This window comes from Microcaecilia unicolor, chromosome 7 (genome assembly GCF_901765095.1).
Source record: "Microcaecilia unicolor chromosome 7, aMicUni1.1, whole genome shotgun sequence".
In the NCBI taxonomy this organism is placed as follows: Eukaryota; Metazoa; Chordata; class Amphibia; order Gymnophiona; family Siphonopidae; genus Microcaecilia; species Microcaecilia unicolor.
The window spans coordinates 103,832,748-103,853,475 of NC_044037.1; the positions used below are offsets into that span (position 1 = coordinate 103,832,748).

The 20,728-nt window shown below is 47.6% G+C and overlaps 1 protein-coding gene across 10 annotated transcripts in view; it reads left to right on the plus strand.

The window, feature by feature from the left end:
- The window catches only part of FGFR1OP (FGFR1 oncogene partner), a 192,372-nt gene that overhangs the window by 100,547 nt on the left and 71,097 nt on the right, over positions 1-20,728 (plus strand). For all 10 annotated transcript variants that reach the window (XR_003942774.1, XM_030209094.1, XM_030209092.1 and 7 more), the window contains one exon: positions 19,194-19,420. Coding sequence is in view for 9 of the 10 variants with exons in the window: in XM_030209094.1 (XP_030064954.1) it covers positions 19,194-19,420 (227 nt within the window). In the remaining variant the exon portion in view is untranslated. The remainder of the gene's footprint in view (positions 1-19,193; positions 19,421-20,728) is intronic.

Below are 20,728 nucleotides of genomic sequence, written 5' to 3' on the forward strand. Positions count from 1 at the left end.
TATGCTGGTGGCTGTTGGACTTTAGCTCTATAAACCGGAGCTTGGGATGCGTACTGGATACCAAAGGAACATGCTGACAGTCACTAAGAGGTCCCAATGCATGAAGAAGGCCAGACCACAGCAGGGGAACTTGTTCAGGATTGAGGAAGACTTCATGGTAAAGAATTGGGGTCAGTACCATAGTAGGGTAACAGTGAAGAATCAGATAGCATAAGGCAATGTGAGTGGGATGAAGAAAGAGCTATCACAAGGAATGCAAGGAAAGACTTTCTGTATGTTCTGTGTTCCTGTCTATCTGTCCTCAACAGAAATAGGATGCCTTCAAGATAGAGGTCTTCTTCATAGTAAAGAATTGGGGTTGGGACCATAGTAGGGCAACAGCAAAGAATCAAATAGCATAAGGCAATGTGAGTGGGATGAAGAAAGAGCTCTCACAAGGAATCCAAGGAAAGACTGAGTTTTCTGTATATTCCGTGTGCCTGTCTATCTGTCCCCAACAGAAACAGGATGCCCATCCCCCAAGAGGAGGTGTTAACCACAGTGGATGGGGGTGAGAGGACGGTGGTAGGTGAGAGGTTATTTGGTTCATTCCTGCAAGGCTCTCTTAGAAACTGAACCACTTCCAGGCTGGCAGTAGAATCTTAAAGACTATAGCTGCATCAGTACATGGACTTCTGGAAGTGCTCAAAAAATGTAAAAATCTGGTATCTTGCTGACTGACCACTGGGAAGCTGGATCTGAAGTACAGGGGCCAACCCAACCTGGGATTTGTTGTCGTGTGATACTTGCTGATGTAGAGTAGCTGTAAAGTGGACTCTAAATAGAGCAAGATATTTCAAAGAACTCTTGAACACCCCACCTGGCAAGGATCCTAAAACATTGGATCTAGAAGTGAGAAGATGTTTCAGGGCATCATATTGAGATCCAACAGTAACAGCGTATCAGCTCTACATGGTACATTTCATGCACCATGCCCTGATGTCTACTACCCTAAAGCTATATGGTCTGCTTTTTATTTTTTTCATTATCTTCATGTATCATCATTGGATTTGTGATAATCTTCTTTATCTTATTTTACCTTCCAGTTATTCCTTTTGTGTTCTCTCCACCCTTAATAATTTCTCTGCTGCTGTTCCACTTAATACTTCTTCCTCTTCCAACACCCGCTCTAAACGTTCTCTTTCCATCCCTTCTGCTGTAGCCCCTGAACATGAAGCTCTCGAAAAATCTTTGGAATACATTAATTCTACCTATTCTCTGACTAAAGTTAGACTTGATGCCCTCTCAGCTACTTCTTGGATTCCCATATTTGCACCTCCTTCCTCTACTGCTGAATTAGGCATGTCTATAAGACGACCTCAAGTTCTTCTACTTGTATTGACTCATGAATTGAACATTGCCTTTACTGCTGTACAAGACCGAATTGATGAACTTTCTATTTTTTTCTCGTTATAATAGAATAGGTTTAGATTATTTGCTCGTTGCTCAAGGTTGCTTATGTAGGAGGCTAACTATCTTTGCCCCCCCCCCCTCCCACCACACCGACCTTTGCCCCTGACCACACAGGTCTCCGCCCCCCCATCCACACAAGTCTCCATCTTTTTTTCTGCACAAATATTATAGTGTCAGGGTGTCCCTATAACCAGCCCCTCCAAATGACACACTGATTACAATTTATAACGAATTACTATTCTACCTATGAAAAGTTATTCCATTATTCTACTTCCTCTTTGTACATCTGTATGCTGCACAAACCAGCATGTTTAAAAATATAAGAGATTAAATTATTGGTTGGTCTTATGGGGAGGGGGTGGGGTTGGATACTGGCTGGGGTCTTTGAGTTGGTAAAGGTTGGGGGAGACATGGGGAAGGGGATACGGTACACTGTTTTCGGGACCCTCTCCTGGTTGGTTCCAATTGTTCGGAGGGAGTTGGGGAAAGGGTCAGATTTAATGAAAACATATACTATATTGTGTTCTCTGCCTGAGTATATGACACTTTTATATCATTGTTCACTCTATTGCTGACTAATGTATACTTTGTTGATTCATCAATAAAAACTTTTTAAACTTGGAAAATGGTAATGATAAAGTAGGGGTAGGTGAGAGTGGAGTTAGGTACATCATTGTCTAGTAAGCGGAACTGGGACACTTTCATATACCATGTTTGTTTGCCTGAATTTAATATTAGGAATAGACATATAGTTAATGGGGAGGAGGGGGGAAACGTTAAAAGTTTGATGACGACTTATATCCTTTTGTACTCTTATGTATGCTCTGACAATTGAAACTATGTTTACTCAGATTCTGGATGTATTTGTTAATTTGTCATCAATAAAAATGTTGTACCATAAAAATATAAGTGAGATTAAATAAAAAATGCTACCAACAATAAAGAAAGACAACTTGGATGCAGCAGCTCATAGGTTTGCTTGCCTTTTTTTGAATGGGAAGGTAAACAGAGACTGACCAATTAACTTCAACTTTTTGACTTCATCCAGTCTCCTGTTTTCATTAGGCACACATAGAGGTGTATTTTCAAATCAGGACTAAGCCTCCTTGGCAGTCACCTCTGCGAGTCTCGGACACCTCCTGCTCTCTGTCCCCAGTGGCTGTGACAAAAAAAAGGCACAGGGCCGTAGCAGCCTTCAGGCATGTGCTGTCGGCTCTTCTGGTCCTCTGCCCCCGCTGACTTCAACTTCCAGTTCCGTGGGTAGAGGACTTGCAGAACTGACAGCACATGCTTGAATGCTGCTGCAGCCCTGCACTCGCTTTTTTTTTTTTTTTTATTTGATTTTCTGCCGCTGCTGTCTTCAGTAGCGGTTCGGGTAGAAGGGAGGTCGGGATTTGCCGTGGCACCCCAGTGAGTGCAGTGCGGTGCACAGTTTGGGAAATGCTGCCCTAAGCCGTTTCATCACTTTACCAGATACAGTGGGGGAAATAAGTATTTGATCCCTTGCTGATTTTGTAAGTTTGCCCACTGACAAAGACATGAGCAGCCCATAATTGAAGGGTAGGTTATTGGTAACAGTGAGAGATAGCACATCACAAATTAAATCCGGAAAATCACATTGTGGAAAGTATATGAATTTATTTGCATTCTGCAGAGGGAAATAAGTATTTAATCCCTCTGGCAAACAAGACCTAATACTTGGTGGCAAAACCCTTGTTGGCAAGCACAGCGGTCAGACGTCTTCTGTAGTTGATGATGAGGTTTGCACACATGTCAGGAGGAATTTTGGTCCACTCCTCTTTGCAGATCATCTCTAAATCATTAAGAGTTCTGGGCTGTCGCTTGGCAACTCGCAGCTTCAGCTCCCTCCATAAGTTTTCAATGGGATTAAGGTCTGGTGACTGGCTAGGCCACTCCATGACCCTAATGTGCTTCTTCCTGAGCCACTCCTTTGTTGCCTTGGCTGTATGTTTTGGGTCATTGTCGTGCTGGAAGACCCAGCCACGACCCATTTTTAAGGCCCTGGCGGAGGGAAGGAGGTTGTCACTCAGAATTGTACGGTACATGGCCCCATCCATTCTCCCATTGATGCGGTGAAGTAGTCCTGTGCCCTTAGCAGAGAAACACCCCCAAAACATAACATTTCCACCTCCATGCTTGACAGTGGGGACGGTGTTCTTTGGGTCATAGGCAGCATTTCTCTTCCTCCAAACACGGCGAGTTGAGTTCATGCCAAAGAGCTCAATTTTTGTCTCATCTGACCACAGCACCTTCTCCCAATCACTCTCGGCATCATCCAGGTGTTCACTGGCAAACTTCAGACGGGCCGTCACATGTGCCTTCCGGAGCAGGGGGACCTTGCGGGCACTGCAGGATTGCAATCCATTATGTCGTAATGTGTTACCAATGGTCTTCGTGGTGACAGTGGTCCCAGCTGCCTTGAGATCATTGACAAGTTCCCCCCTTGTAGTTGTAGGCTGATTTCTAACCTTCCTCATGATCAAGGATACCCCACGAGGTGAGATTTTGCGTGGAGCCCCAGATCTTTGTCGATTGACAGTCATTTTGTACTTCTTCCATTTTCTTACTATGGCACCAACAGTTGTCTCCTTCTCGCCCAGCGTCTTACTGATGGTTTTGTAGCCCATTCCAGCCTTGTGCAGGTGTATGATCTTGTCCCTGACATCCTTAGACAGCTCCTTGCTCTTGGCCATTTTGTAGAGGTTAGAGTCTGACTGATTCACTGAGTCTGTGGACAGGTGTCTTTCATACAGGTGACCATTGCCGACAGCTGTCTGTCATGCAGGTAACGAGTTGATTTGGAGCATCTACCTGGTCTGTAGGGGCCAGATCTCTTACTGGTTGGTGGGGGATCAAATACTTATTTCCCTCTGCAGAATGCAAATAAATTCATATACTTTCCACAATGTGATTTTCCGGATTTAATTTGTGATGTGCTATCTCTCACTGTTACCAATAACCTACCCTTCAATTATGGGCTGCTCATGTCTTTGTCAGTGGGCAAACTTACAAAATCAGCAAGGGATCAAATACTTATTTCCCCCACTGTATACCAATTCTGGCACTCGAAAGATCTAGTTGCTTTATTAATTACCATTACTCATAAGTTGCTTGTGTACTCGGTGAACCTAATAATGTCTCTGTGCTATTTAATGCTTGGCAGTGGGGGAGGTCCGCCTCAGGTGCAAGCCGCTGGGGGGGGGGGGGGGGGTGCAGAAAGCAGCCATGCGGCTGTCAGCTCCGCTGGCTCCCTGCTCCCTCTGCCCCGGAACAGGTTATGTCCTGTTCCGGGGCAGAAGGAGCAGGGAACCAGCGGAACTGACAGCTGCGCGGCTGCTCTCAGCAGGCAATTGCACTCGGGGGGAGGGGGGGATGCCAGTGCACCTGGGGGGGGGGGGGGGGTGCACAGCAGCGAACTGCCCCGGGTGGCCGCCGACCAAGGATCGCCGCTGATGCTTGGAAGCTCGACTGAGAGGCATGAAAAAGATAAAATTCATCTAGATAGCTTTCCAAATATTTAGTAACCAAACCTTCCATAATTTTAATAAAATATGGTATTAGAAGCAACTGGTCTGTAGTTTTTTACATCAGTTAAGGAGATGGTCAGATTTTTCGTAATTGGGATGAAAATAATTTGACCAGTATCTTTAGGGAATTCACCAGATGTACAATGGGATTCAAGCCATAGTAGAAGTACGTGTCTAAAACATTTTAGAGCAAATTTCATTAAACATGTAGGGCAGTTATCAAGTATGCAGTGTGATTTTGAATACTTATTAATCAGTTTATTAAGGTCATCCATTAATATAGGAGGAAAAGAGTGCCATGCCATATCTACAGGTCTGTTAATTAAATGATGTTCCTTAGTTTCACTCATAGGCGGTCTTTTACTAACTTGCACTAGCGTTTTTAGCTTGTGCCAGAAATCAGCTGACACTAGACGCTGAGATGTCCATTATATTTCTGTGGGCATCTCAGCGTTTAGCGCCAGCTGATTTCTAGTGCGAGCTAAAAACACTAGCGCACCTTAGTAAAAGACCCCCTGTTTGTAAGTTTGAATAAAGATTTTGTATTTTTTATTTAAAATAAATTGCCAATTGAGAGGCTTAGGTAGCAGCTCACCTGGTTTACTAGAAATAAAATTTGTATCGGTAAGATCATTTACTTTCTGAAATAGCTTATACTCAAGTTGGAAAGATCTCTATTATATGAGAATAGTAAGCTTTTTTTGATTCAACTATCGTGTTTTTATATATTTTTAAAGCATTTATCAAATTCTGTTTAGTAAGATCATTTGACATCTTACACCACCTCTGTTCCATTTTTCTGCAATTTTGTTTTAGGTTAACTAACTGAGACTTAAACCATTTGTTGTTTTGCTTCTTAATCTTTCTTCTTCATTCCGGAGCAATTACATCTAGGGCCTGATCACAGACAGTATTCTAATAAGTTAACCAAGTTATTTGCTCTTCTGGACAATTAGGGATAGTAGGTGCAATGAAATGCCCAAACTGTTCTTGATCAATCTTCCCTCTTGTAATATATCTACCTAAATTTTGATTTACCTGTCATTTTACATTAGATTGTTTCCAGAATATTGTAAAGCCAGAGAGAAAATGGTCAGACCATAATGTAGGTGTCTAGATTGGACTAGAGAAGGAAATATTCTCAGTGTAAGAATAAGCTATCAGGTCTAATTGATGTATCTTTTTGTGTATCTGTTGACTGATGGGAGTTATAAGATCTGTGTTATTCAAAAGATTCCCAAGATCATATACATTACAGTTATCCTGCTGCTCCAGATGTAAATTGACATCACCTATTAAGCTATTTGCAGAGTACAGAATGTTTTTAGTCACAAAACCATAAAAATAATCCTTACCTAATGTCTATTTGCATGGAGGGGCATAGAATAAATTACAATTAAGGGTCACTAATTCTGCACAATAACATTTCTAATGATAGAAGACTAAATTATTCTATTCTACTATTCTACAATAAAAACAAATCTCTGTAATCCGAAGCCTCCACCTTTTCTTCCTTGCCTAGCTAATGCTAAAAACGTATAACCCGGAGGGTATAGATAGTTTATAATGGTATCATCATTTGATTTCAACCAGGTTTCTGTTAGAAACAAAAAACCTGGTTCTCTTTCTGCAAACCGGTCTTTTATAAGATCTGCCTTATTTCCTATAGATCTGATATGTATTCTCCAAGGACAAGCAGGCTGGATTATACTCACAACTAGGCTGTTGTCCGTGATGGCCCAGGAGACCGTGGAAAAATTTGCACAGCAAAAAACAAAGAACTTTCCAGAATGCTCCGTTGCGCGGGCCGAACACTCTGCGCATGCACAAATGGCTTCCTGCCCGTGACCCAAGCGTGCCCTCAGTTTTCTTTCATCCGCATCTAGAGTGACACGATTTTTTCTCGCTCTTTTTTCGGCTCAGGAGACCTTTTTCAGCGTTTACCGCTTCCCTTTTTTCATGTTTTCTCCTTATTAGTGTTCAAAAAAAAAAAAAAAGTAGTTTTTTTTTCCTTATTTTATTAGTTTTTTCTTCACTTGTTTAAGTTTCGTTGCGGCCACCCTTAGACTGCTCGGCCGGGTCATTTTTCCCTTTTTTGTGCCTTTTTCTTTGGCACCATCGAGTCTTTTAATTTCGCAGCTGCTGTTTTTCTGTCCATGACATCGAGGACTCCCAGCGGCTTCAAGCGTTGTACTCGCTGCAACCAGACCATCTCGGGTACCGACCCTCAGACGTGGTGTCTCCAGTGCCTTGGATCCAAGCATTTGCCAGCTGCGTGTAAGCTGTGCTCTTTAATGAAGTATCGGACCCAATTGTCTCGGGAGGCTCAACGTGAGAAGCTCTTTGCGGATCGGTCCGGTCCTTTGATGTCGGCATCAACATCAGTACCAAGGTCGTCGACGTCGAGAGAAGCAGTGACATCGAGAGCGCAGGTAATGGCTGCTGAAAGACTGCATTGCACTGGGAGCAGCGAGGCATCGAGTGGGTCTACACCTCGAGGCCTACTGCTATGCAGGCCCCCCGGGACCAACGTTCGTCAGACCCGGCCCCGAGGAGGCGTGAGGATTCCTCGTCCTCCTCTTCAGTACCGAGAAGTCTTGATGACGGGTGTCGAGTGAAGGCTAAGAAGCACCGTCATCGTTCTCCTTCCAGACACGGTACTGAGAGCTCTGGGGGAGCCGAGATTCGGCACCCGAGAAGCGTCGGCGCCGGGAGGACCGCTCACTTTCCATACAGGAGCTGCTGATGCGTCGGTCATCTGGCAGCCTGGCACCGGCTCTCGAGCCCCCTCAGATTCTACCACCGGCCCCCCCCAGCCTTTTCCAATGGAAGCTCTCGATGAGCGCATCAGGGCCCTTCTTCCAGAGCTTCTGGAAGGGTTGCTGCGCCAGTCTGCTTCGGTGTCGGGGGTGCTTGCGCCTTCTGTATCGACTGCTGAAGCGGCATCTGGGTCATCGCCTGTGGTGAGGTCCCCGTCCTCGGTGCCGCTTGCGGTATTGGTGTCGGCCGCCACCCGAGTCGATTCCCCCTCAACGTTGGTGGAGGAAGCTTTGCCGGAGTCCAGGCAGGGATTGACTTCTCAACACCCCCCACGAGGTCGTCATTCCTCGACGTTGAGGCATGCTCGGGTTCGGGCTGCTCTTAGGGAGCTTTTGTCCGATACCGATGAAGAGCGCTCGTGGGAAGAGGAAGAAGACCCCAGATACTTTTTGGAGGAAGAGTCATATGGGGTTCCCTCTGATCCTACTCCGCCTGAGAGTCTTTCTTTCTCATCTTTTGTTCGGGAAATGTCTAAGGACATTCCATTCCCTATGGAGGTTGTGGATGAGCCTAGAGCCGAGATGCTCGAGGTCTTGGATTATCCTTCTCCACCTACTGAGGTGGCAACGGCCCCCTTGCATAATACACTCAGGGAAGTACTTATGCGAAATTGGTCGTTCCCTTTTTCTAATCCAGTGGTCCCCCAAAAATCTGAGTCCCAGTACAGAGTCCATGGAGAGCCTGTAATGGTGAAGGCCCAACTTCCTCATGATTCCATGGTGGTGGACTGTGCTCTCAGAAGAGCCAAGAGTACTAGAGACTATGCCTCAGCGCCCCCAGGCAGAGAGTCTAGGACCTTGGATTCTTTTGGGAGGAAAATGTATCAGGTCACAATGCTCGCTGCCAAGATCCAAACTTACCAGCTCTACATGAGCATCCACTTGCAGAACTCGGTGAGGCAACTGTCCAGTTTGGTTGAAGCACTTCCTCCGGAGCTCGCCGAACCTTTTTACCAGGTGGTCAGGCAGCAGAAGGCGTGTCGCAAATTCCTGGCCAGGGGTACTTACGACACTTTTGATGTGGCAGCCCGAATAGCTGCTGAAGGTATAGTGATGCGCAGACTCTCATGGCTGCGTGTCTCTGACCTGGATCATAAGACCCAGCAGCGAATGGCGGATGTTCCATGCCGGGGGGATAATCTTTTTGGAGAAAAAGTAGAGGACATGGTCAATCAGATCAAAAAGCACCATGATGCTATGGATTCTCTCTCCCGCGTCTTCTGCTACTACCTCCTCATCTAGGAGGTTTTTTGGAGGGAGGAAGAGTACTCCCTATTCTTGTAATAGGCGTAGGTACACTCCTGCTTCTCGGCAGCTTCTCCAGGCTCAGTCCCAGTATGCTCATTTCCGTCAACGGCGTGCACCTAAGGCCCCTAGGGCTCTCCAGCAAAAGCAAGGGACGGGCTTTTGACTGACTCCAGTGCAGCATTGCCTCAGAAAAAGTGTCCATGCCGGACAGCTTGCCGGTCGGGGGGAGGTTGATATTTTTTCACCAAAGGTAGCCTCTTATAACCTCCAACAGGTAGGTTCTTCAAATAGTCCGGTTAGGATACACTCTCAATCTGGAATCCAGACCTCCAAATTGCCCACTGGGAGCTCAGTCCTTCAGCTCCCAGCACAAGCAGGTACTTGCAGAGGAACTCTCCGCGCTTCTAGAGGCCAATGCAGTCGAACCCGTTCCACCAGGGGAAGAAGGGCTGGTATTCTATTCCAGGTACTTCCTTGTGCAAAAGAAAACGGGGAATACGTCCCATCCTAGACCTAAGGGCCCTGAACAAATTCCTAGTCCGAGAAAAGTTCAGGAAGGTTTCCCTGGGCACCCTTCTTCCCATGATTCAGGAAAACGATTGGCTATGCTCTCTGGACCTAAAGGATGCCTATACTCACATTTCGATACTCCCAACTCACAGGAAGTATCTTCGATTTTGGTTGGGAACTCAGCACTTTCAGTACTGTGTACTGCCCTTTGGCCTCACAACTGCACCCAGGGTCTTCACAAAGTGCCTGGCAGTTGTACAGCATCGCTACGCAGACTGGGAGTGCATGTGTTTACTTATCTCGACGATTGGCTGGTGAAGAGCACCTCCGAGGCAGGGACTCTACAGTCCATGCGGATGAATATTCGACTGCTAGAGCTACTAGGGTTTGTAATCAATTATCCCGTCCCACCTTGTCCTATTTCAGAAATTGGAGTTCATTGGAGCTCTGTTGGACACACGGATGTCTCGAGTTTATCTCCCCCAGGCAAGGGCAGACAATCTCCTGTCCCTAGTGTCCTTGGCTTGAGCGTCTCAACAGATCACAGCTCGGCAGATGTTGAGACTTTTAGGGCACATGGCTTCCACAGTTCATGTGACTCCCATGGCACGTCTACATATGAGATCAGCTCAATGGACCCTAACTTCCCAGTGGTGCCAGGCCACAGAGGATCTAGAGAATGTGATCCATTTGTCCACCGATTTTTGCAGTTCCCTTCAGTGGTGGACCATTTGATCCAATCTGACCTTGGGACGTCCATTCCAAATTCCTCAGCCGTAGAAAGTGCTGACGATGGATGCATCCCTCCTGGGGTGGGGAGCTCATGTAGATAGGCTTCACACTCAAGGAGCTTGGTCCCTTCAGGAAAAAGATCTTCAGATCAACCTCCTGGAATTACGAGCGATCTGGAATGCTCTCAAGGCTTTCAGAGATCTGCTGTCCAACCAAATCATTTTAATTCAGATAGACAATCAGGTTGCAATGTATTACACCAACAAGCAGGGGGGCATCTGATCTCGCCCTTTGTGTCAGGAAGCCGTCCAGATGTGGCTTTGGGTGCACCACCACAGCATGTTTCTCCAGGCCACGTATCTTGCAGGCGTAAACAGTCGGCCGACAGGTTGAGCAGCATCATGCAACCTCATGAGTGGTCACTGAACATGGATGTTGTCCGCAAGATCTTCTGAGCGTGGGGCACCCCCTCGGTAGATCTTTTTGCCACTCAGATCAATCACAAAGGCCCTCAATTCTGTTCCAGACTTCAGGCTCACGACAGACTAATGTCAGATGTCTTTCTCCTACATTGGGGGCAGGCCTTCTGTATGCTTACCCTCCCATACCTCTAGTAGGGAAGACTTTGCTGAAACTCAAGCAAGACTGCGGAACCATGATTCTGATTGCGTCTTTTTGACCCCGTCAGATCTGGTTCCCTCTTCTTCTGGAGTTGTCCTCCGAAGAACCACGGAGATTGGAGTGTTTTCCAACCCTCAGAATGAGGGATCGCTTCTACATCCCAACCTCCAGTCTCTGGCTCTCACGGCCTGGATGTTGAGAACTTAGAAGTTGCCGCCTTAGGTCTTTCAGAGGGTGTTTCCCGAGTCTTGCTTCCAGGAAAGATTCCACGTAACAGTGTTACTCTTTCAAATGGAGGAGGTTTGCCGTGTGGTGTGACAGCAAGGCCCTAGATCGTTTTTCTTGTGTTACACGGACCCTGCTTGAATACCTTCTACACTTATCAGAGTCTGATCTCAAGACCAACTCCGTAAGGGTCCACCTTAGTGCAATTAGTGCTTATCATCAACGTGTAGAGGGTAAACCTATCTCTGGGCAGCCTTTAGTAGTTCGTTTTATGAGAGGTTTGCTTTTGTCAAAGCCCCCAGTCAAACCTCCACCAGTGTCATGGGATCTCATCGTCGTTCTAACCCAGCTGACAAATGCTCCTTTTGAGCCACTGAGTTCCTGCCTTCTGAAGTACTTGACCTGGAAGGTCATTTTCTTGGTGGCTGTTACTTCAGCTCGTAGGGTCAGTGAACTCCAAGCCTTGGTAGTTCATGCACTTATATCAAGTTTCATCATAACAGAGTAGTACTCTGCACACACCCTAAGTTCTTGCCAAAAGTGGTGTCGGAGTTCCATCTGAACCAGCCAGTTGTCTTGCCAACATTTTTTCCCCATCCACTTACCCGCCCTGGTGAGGACAAGTTGCACACCTTGGACTGTAAGAGAGCATTGGCCTTTTACGTGGAGCGGACAAAGCCCTTTAGACAGACCGCCCAGTTGTTTGTTTCTTTTGATCCCAACAGGAGGGGAGTTGCCATCGGAAAACGCACCATCTCCAATTGGCTAGCAGATTGCATTTCCTTCACTTATGCCCAAGCTGGGCTGACTCTAAAGGGCCACGTCACGGCTCATAATGTTAGAGCCATGGCTGTGTCAGTGGCTCACTTGAAGTCAGCCTCCATTGAAGAGATTTGCAAAGCTGCAACGTGGTCATCAGTCAACACACACATCTCACTACTGCTTTCAGCAGGATAGCCGACGCGACAGTCAGTTTGGGCAGTCGGTGCTGCAGAATCTGTTTGGGGTTTAGAATCCAACTCCACCCTCCTAGGCCCATTTTTGTTCTGTTCCAGGCTGCACTCTCACTTGTTTAGTTTCAGGTCAATCTCTGTTATGTCCTCTCCTTTGTGAGGCCCAATTGACCAATCTTCTTTGTTTTGAGTGAGCCTGGGGGCTAGGGATACCCCAGTTGTGAGTATAATCCAGCTGCTTGTCCTCGGAGAAAATGAAGATACATACCTGCAGCAGGTAGTCTCCGAGGACAGCAGGCTGATTATTGTCACAAACCCACCCTCCTCCCCTTTGGAGTTGTTTCCGTTCTCTTTTTGCTTTTTATTCAACTGAGGGCATACTCGCGTCGCGGGCGGGAAGCCATTCGCACATGTGCAGAGTGTTCGGCCCGCGCAACGGAGCGTTCTAGAAAGCGCTTTGTTTTTCGCTGTGCAAATTTTTTCCCGGTCTCCTGGGCCGTCACGGATGACGACCCAGTTGTGAGAATAATCAGCCTGTTGTCCTCGGAGAATACCTGCTACAGGTATGTATCTTCATTTTATTTCCTATAGATCTGATATTCAAATAGGAACATGTAATTGAAATCGTTGAACATTCTTGTTTTAATGTTGGAACTACTTTTATATTATTCCTATTGCATCTTGGATCAGGCTGTCTTGAACTTTTCTTAAAATGTCACAGTTTTCTATTACCTATAACTGTTTCAATTTTGTTTGGCATAAATTAAGAACAGTCTAACAAATGGCCATTGAAAAGTGATGTGATATGGATGCATACCCAGGGCTAATATGAAAAAGATGGGGAGAGTAGCAGTTCACAAATATCACTTTAGTAGAATTCAACCCTCCCAAAATGAGAATTAAAATGTAGTTTAATATTTTTGGGGGATTATGGTGATCAGAATTGCACACCGAACACAATAATCAATGTGTGGTTGCATTGGAGCAGTACAGAGGCATTATGATATATATATATTTTATTCTCTATTCCTTTCCAAATCATTACTGACAATGTCTACCACTGCATGTTGAGCAGAAGATTTCAACAGTTAAGAGATTTGGGAATTACTCACAAAAATTAGATCTTAAATTGAGCAAGAGTATGATAACCACCATGGAGGAGCATGTAAGAGATTTGGTAGTGTCGTTTTTCCAGCTTTGATTTTGTTGTGCATGTTCATTGATTGGTAAAATCAGCATATCGATGAATTGGGGGGTGGGGTGGGGGGGGGGTTAATCTTTGGTGCTCTTCCTACGAGACCAGATACTTACCAGCTGTGAAGGAGACCGAGAAAACACTGAGGGCTACTCCAATGCAGCACTGATGTAACTGGGTTCTCTGAGGACAAGCAGGCTGCTTGTTCTCAGACTGGGTTGACGTCCACGGCAGCCCCTCAAACCGGAAGAAAATCTTGCGGGAGGTCCCGCACGCGGGGCACGCCCACCGTACATGCGCAGCCGTCTTCCTGCTCGTGTGCTCCCGCTCAGTTTTTTCGATTTCCGCGCTGGAGAGAGACGCGTTTTTGTCCCTCTCTGTCAGCCCCGGAAAACCGTTTTGCAGCCTAGTCCGCGATTTCTTTTGATTCACGTGCGCCCCTTTTTTCCTTTCATTAAAAAAAAAATTCCCTTTCGTCGAGTTTTCTCTTTTGTTTCGCTTCGCGCACGTACGATTTCTTTATTTTCGTGGTGTTACTTTTTACCGCCACCATTGACGGTTTTGACTTCGCCGACGCGATTTTTCCGTCGATGTCCTCGAAGGTCCCGAGCGGATTCAAGAAGTGTGGTCGGTGCAGCCGGCAGATCTCGCAGACTGATCCTCACGCTTGATGTCTCCAGTGCCTCGCTCCGGAGCATAATTCCAAGGTGTGCACCTTGTGTCTTGGCTTGAAAAAGCGGACGCAGGTGGCGAGGCAAGTTATTTGGGACCGTCTTTTTGGAACTTGCGCCGGCTCGTCGGCGGCATTGGTGTCGACGGCCGGGACTTCGGTATCGGTACTGATGTCGACGTCTGACGCCGGCTATGGCACCGACCCCAGGAGTACAGGTTCCCTTGGCCCGACGACCTGACGGCGGCGGTGAGCGACCGAGTGGGCAGTCCGCCTTGGCTGCTCCCGATGCCCAGGGCCATCGGGACCGAACCCTGTCGGATCCGACCCCCAGAGGGCGCGGAGACTCCACCTCCTCCTCGTCCATGCCGCGGAGCGCCGATGACGGGCATCGAAAGAAAGTTGCGAAGAAGCACCGTCATCGGTCGCCCACGGCGCATGGCACGGGCAGCCCTAGGAAGCGCCCACGCCGAGAGGAGCGCTCCCCCTCTATTGTAGAGGTGTCGATACGCAGGTCGTCAGGTACCCCGGTACCGTCTCCTGGACCCGGGCAGCTTCGAGCACTGACGCCCGCAACGGCCCCCCAGCCTCTCCCGACAGCGGGCCTAGACGAGTGCCTCCGAGCCATCCTCCCAGGTATCCTGGAGGGGCTGATGTGCCAGGACTTGCCGGCACCGGGGGTGCTTGCACCCGCGGTGCCATTGATGGAAGCGCCGGCTGGCTCTGGCCCCGTGATGCGGGCGTCGACACCGGTACCGCTTGCGGCGCTGGTCTCGACCGCCACTCAATTGGAATCCCAGTCGACGTCGATGGAGGGAGTTCACCTCTCGGTACCATCATCGAGGATGTGGTTCCTCGGGGTCGAGACGGGCCTGGTTGCGGTCTGAGCTCAAAGAGCTCATGTCCGACACTGAGGAGGAGGCCTCGTGGGTGGAGGAGGAGGATCCCAGATATTTCTCCTCCGAGGAGTCTGCGGGTCTTCCCTCCGACCCCACGCCTTCACCGGAGAGGAAGTTCTCGCCTCCGGAGAGCCTCTCCTTTGCCTCTTTTGCTGGGACATGTCTATTAGCATTCCCTTCCCAGTGGTTACCGTGGATGAGCCGAGGGCTGAGATGCTCGAAGTCCTCGACTATCCATCACCACCTAGAGAATCTTCCACGGTACCGTTGCACAATGTCCTCAAGGAGAGACACTGCTTCGGAACTGGTTGAACCCCTTATTTAATCCCACCATCCCTAAGAAAGCGGAGTCCCAATACAGAGTTCACACAGACCCGGAGTTGATGCGGCCTCAGCTGCCACATGACTCAGCGGTCGTGGACTCTGCTCTCAAAAGGGCAAGGAGTTCGAGGGATACCGCCTCGGCGCCCCCAGGGCGGGAGTCTCGCACTCTGGATTCGTTTGGGAGGAAGGCCTACCATTCTTCCATGCTCGTGACCAGAATCCAGTCATACCAGCTCTACTCGAGCATCCACATGTGGAACAATGTGCGGCAACTGGCGGACCTGGTTGACAAGCTCCCGCCGGAGCAGTCCAGGCCTTTTCAGGAGGTGGTCAGGCAGCTGAAGGCGTGCAGAAAATTCCTGTCCAGGGGTATTTATGACACCTGTGATGTGGCATCCAGAGCCACGGCCCAGGCTATAGTGATGCGCAGACTCTCATGGCTGCGTGCCTCTGACCTGGATAGCCGGACCCAACAATGGCTAGCGGATGTCCGTTGCCGGGGGGATAATATTTTCGGCGAGAAGGTCGAGCAGTTGGTGGACCAACTGCACCAGCGGGAAACCGCTCTCGACAAGCTCTCCCACCGGGCGCCTCCAGCATCCACCTCCACAGATGGACGTTTTTCCCGGGCCCGGCAGAATGCACCCTACGCTTACAGCAAGCGTAGGTACAACCAGCTGGCCTGAAGGCCTCCTCAGGCACAGGAACAGTCCCAGCGTGCTTGTTCCCATCAACAGCGTGCACCTAAGCAGCCCCCTGCAGCTCCACAGCAAAAGCAGGGGACGGGCTTTTGACTGGATCCATGGGAACATAGCCGCCATCAAAGTATCCGTGCCAGACAAGCCTGCCAGTCGGGGGGAGGTTGACAGTTTGTCAGCAAAGGTGGCCTCTCATAACCCCTGACAAGTGGGTTCTCCAAATAGTGCGGTGCGGATACACCCTGAATTTGATCTCCACCCCACCAAATTGCCCACCGGGAGCTCAATCCTTCAGCTCCCACCACAGGCAGGTACTTGCAGAGGAACTCTCCGCCCTTCTCAGCGCCAATGCGGTCGAGCCCGTGCCACCCGGGCAGGAAGGGCAGGGATTCTATTCCAGGTACTTCCTTGTGGAAAAGAAAACAGGGGGGATGTGCCCCATCCTAGACCTGAGAGGCCTGAACAAATATCTGGTACGAGAAAAGTTCAGGATGCTTTCCTTGGGCACCCTTCTCCCCATGATTCAGAAAGACGATTGGCTATGTTCCCTGGATTTAAAGGATGCTTATACTCACATCCCGATACTGCCAGCTCACAGTATCTGCGATTCCGTCTGGGGACATGTCACTTCCAGTATTGTGTGCTGCTCTTTGGGCTCGCCTCTGCACCACGGGTATTCACGAAGTGTCTCGTGGTGGTTGCGGCATACCTTTGCAAGCTGGGGGTGCACGTGTTCCCTTATCTCGACGATTGGCTGGTGAAGAGCACCTCAGAGGCGGGAGCTCTCCGGTCCGTGCAGTGCACTATTCAACTCCTGGAGCTGCTGGGGTTTGTGATAAATTACCCAAAGTCCCATCTCCAGCCAGCCCAGTCTCTGGAATTCATAGGAGCTCTGCTGAATACTCAGACGGCTCAGGCCTTCCTTCCTGAGGCGAGGGCCAACAACCTCCTGTCCCTGGCTTCCCAGACCAGAGCGTCGTAGCAGATCACAGCTCGGCAGATGTTGAGACTCCTGGGCCATATGGCCTCTACAGTCCATGTGACTCCCATGGCTCGTCTTCATATGAGGCCGGTTCACTGGACCCTATCTTCCCAGTGGTGGGAACCTAGAAGATGCTATCCGCCTGCCCACCAGTTGTCGCAATTCGCTGGTGGACGATTCGGACCAATTTGACCTTGGGACGCCCGTTCCAAATTCCTCAGCCGCAAAAAGTGCTGACGACGGATGCATCTCTCCTGGGGTGGGGAACTCATGTCGATGGGCTCCACACCCAAGGGGTGTGGTCCCTCCAGGAAGCAGGTCTTCAGATCAATCTCCTGGAGCTCCAAGCGGTCTGGAACGTGCTGAAGGCCTTCAGGGATCGGCTGTCCTTCCAAATTATCCAAATTCGGACAATCAGGTTGCAATGTAGTACATCAACAAGCAGGGGGGCACCGGATCTCGCCTCCTGTGTCAGGAAGCCGTCAGGATGTGGCGCTGGGCAGGCCAGCACGGCATGCTTCTCCAAGCCACGTACCTGGCATGTGTAAACAACAGTCTGGCCGACAGGCTGAGCAGACTCATGCAACCGCACGAGTGGTCGCTCCATTCCAGGGTGGTACGCAAGCTCTTCCGAGAGTGGGGCACTCCCTCGGTGGACCTTTTCGCCTCCCAGACCAATCACAAGCTGCCTCAATTCTGTTCCAGACTTCAGGCACACGGCAGACTAGCGTCGGATGCCTTTCTCTTCCATTGGGGGAAGGGCCTGTATGCATATCCTCCCATAACTTTGGTGGGGAAGACCTTACTGAAGCTCAAGCAAGACCGCGGCACCATGATTCTGATCGTGCCCTTTTGGCCCCGTCAGATCTGGTTCCCTCTTCTTCTCCAGTTGTCCTTCGAAGAACCGTGGAGATTGGAGTGTTTTCCAACCCTCATTTCGCAGAACGACGGAGCACTTCTGCACCACAACCTTCAGTCTCTGGCTGTCACGGCCTGGATGTTGAGGGCGCAGATTTTGCTTCATTGGGTCTATCTGAGGGGGTCTCCCGTGTCTTGCTTGCCTCTAGGAAGGATTCCACTAAGAAGAGTTACTTTTTTAAGTGGAGGAGGTTTGTCGTTTGGTGTGAGAGCACGGCCCTAGAACCTCGTTCTTTGCAGACCCTGCTTGAATACCTTCTACACTTGTCAGAGTCGGGTCTCAAGACCAACTCAGTAAGGAATCAGCTTAGTGCAATTAGTGCTTACCATCATCGTGTAGAGGGAAAAGCCATCTCTGGAGAGCCTTTAGTCGTTCGATTGATGAGAGGTTTGCTTCTGTCAAAGCCCCCTGTCAAGCCTCCTGCAGTGTCATGGGATCTCAACGTCGTCCTCACCCAGCTGATGAAACCTCCTTTTGAGCCTCCGAACTCCTGCTTTTTAACTGAGCCTCCCTCCTCCCCCGGGCCTACATACTCCAGGATTCTTCAACGTATCTCATCAACCGTATGATTTTTATCTAGCCAATGGGCTACTAAAGGTGCCTGCATATTCTGAGTGGTAATTCTGGACTTGTGTTCTATTAATCAAACTTTTATCGGTCTAGCACTTCTCCCTACATAAATCAGTCCACAGGGACAGATAATACTGTATACCACATTACTCGCATCACATGTGACTCTCTCTCTCAGTCGAATGATACTATCTCTACCAGGGGCACACCAAATGGGGCCCATCATTCCTGTTCTACACCACTGACAATGACCACATTCTACTTGTTCACCTCTTCCTTCTATCCTGCTGGAGTAAAGAAGAAATTTCTCTGCCTCCTATGTGTTGGTGTGGGAATACAACCCATTGTTTTAGATTGGTCTAGCAGAACTTATGGAAAGGAAATTAACAGGTAAGGAAAATGTCATATTCCTTACTCAAGCTTTTCTAGATTGCTATCCGTGATCAGGTTGGGATTGTGAATATGGTTGGAAAATTTGTAAAAAGGTGTTTGGGCTAGAACAAAAGCTATTAGGGCTATTTGATTTTATGTTTGGTTTTATTTTTATTACTATTGATTTGATTGTATATTGACATGTATTTTGTATTGATATTATGTATTTGTTTATATAATCCACCTTGTGTTTATAATTGAAGGGCAGAATAGCAAGTCTAAATAAATGTGCTTCTTGGAATCTGATGGTCCATGTTTGGTAGTAATACAACATATAATTCTAATAGTTAATATTTCTTAATCTTGATTTAAAATAGGATCCTTTACTTTTTCTCAGTTTTCCTTGAAAAGCAGATGCATTAGTCATGTGAACCACTATATCTCCATTTTTTGAAGGTCATTGAAAGTAATAATGACACCAACCTATTACCAAAAGAATTCAAAGGCAGAAGCAACATCCAGTCTTTAGCCAGTAAGGTAAAACCAGAGTCAAAAATCACCACCACTTCTGCCACAACATGGGATGCCAGAGAGAGAAGCATCGTGGGTCAAAATGACGATGACATCGAAGGGGACTCATTTTTTGATGATTCTTTACATAAGCTTGAGAAGTCTTTTGATTGGTAAGTTAATATGGTCTCCTCACAGTATGAATAAGTCATCTTCGTAGTCTTAAATAGTTGACTCTGAGTTACATGTAATGATCCAGGTTTCAATTTTCCATCTCCAGGTTTACCTCATTGATTGTATTTATGCTTATATTTTGTCATTTTTCTATTGTTATATTGTTAATTGTAAGTTTTATGTTAGTGTACATGCTGTACAGAGCCTTTGGTGAGTCTCTTCATAAAGATTGTTAATAAATCCCAATCAATCAATTTCTTACACCTGTTAGTTATGTAGATATTTCTTCCTTTTAATAGTTTTAAATTTGCTTGCAGTAGTTTTCCATTGTTCAGTAGCAAATGGTTTGGCAGGCTTTTCATTGTCAAAACCAGTGTATGCAGGCACAATGGTTAGTTTGTTTTACATCTTCTCTATTATAGATATATAGAGGGCATTTTCAATATGACGTTCAAATGAAAAAATGTGTATTTTAAAACGTCCAGAAAAGCCACAGGTATAACGGATTGCCAAGAAAGATGCCTGACAATGTTCAAAAATACCCCAAAGAAGTCTTCGATAGACGCATCACAGATTGACATACAAGTTATCAGATAGTAATGTCCGCCAATGGAAAATAACCCTCGGGAAAACGTCTACATGCGGAAGTGGTCCCGCACTGAAAAATGTCGCCTGTCAACTATGAACAGATGGATGTAGAACTGTTAAATGACATTAGGGAAACAAACAAACTGGGCAACACAATAATAATGGGCGATTTCAATTACCCCGATATTGACTGGGTAAATGTAACATCGGGGCATGCAAGGGAGGTAAAATTACTTGACAAAATCAAGGACTGCTTTATGGAGCAGCTGATACAGGAGCCAACGAAAGAAGGAAAAATTCTAGACCTAATTCTTAGTAGAGCGCATGATCTAGTGCGGGAGGTAATGGTACCGGGGCCGCTTGATAACAGTGATCATAATAATGATCAAATTTGATATTAGCTTTGAAGTAAGTATACACAGGAAATCCAATGCATTATTGTTTAACTTTAAAAAAAGGAGACTATGATAAAATGAGAAGAACTGTGAAAAAGAAACTTAGAGGAGCGACTGTGAGGGTCAAAAGTTTACATCAGGTGTGGATGCTGTTCAAAAACACCATCCTGGAAGCCCAGGCCAAATATATTCCACATATTAAAAAAGGAGGTACTTCCGGTGGAGCCGAGCGGGAAGATGGCCGCCGACTAGAGGGCTCCGCGACGCCGCGCGAGAGATCTCCTTCTCCCCCCGCCTACTGGGCTCACCCGCGGCAAGCAACGA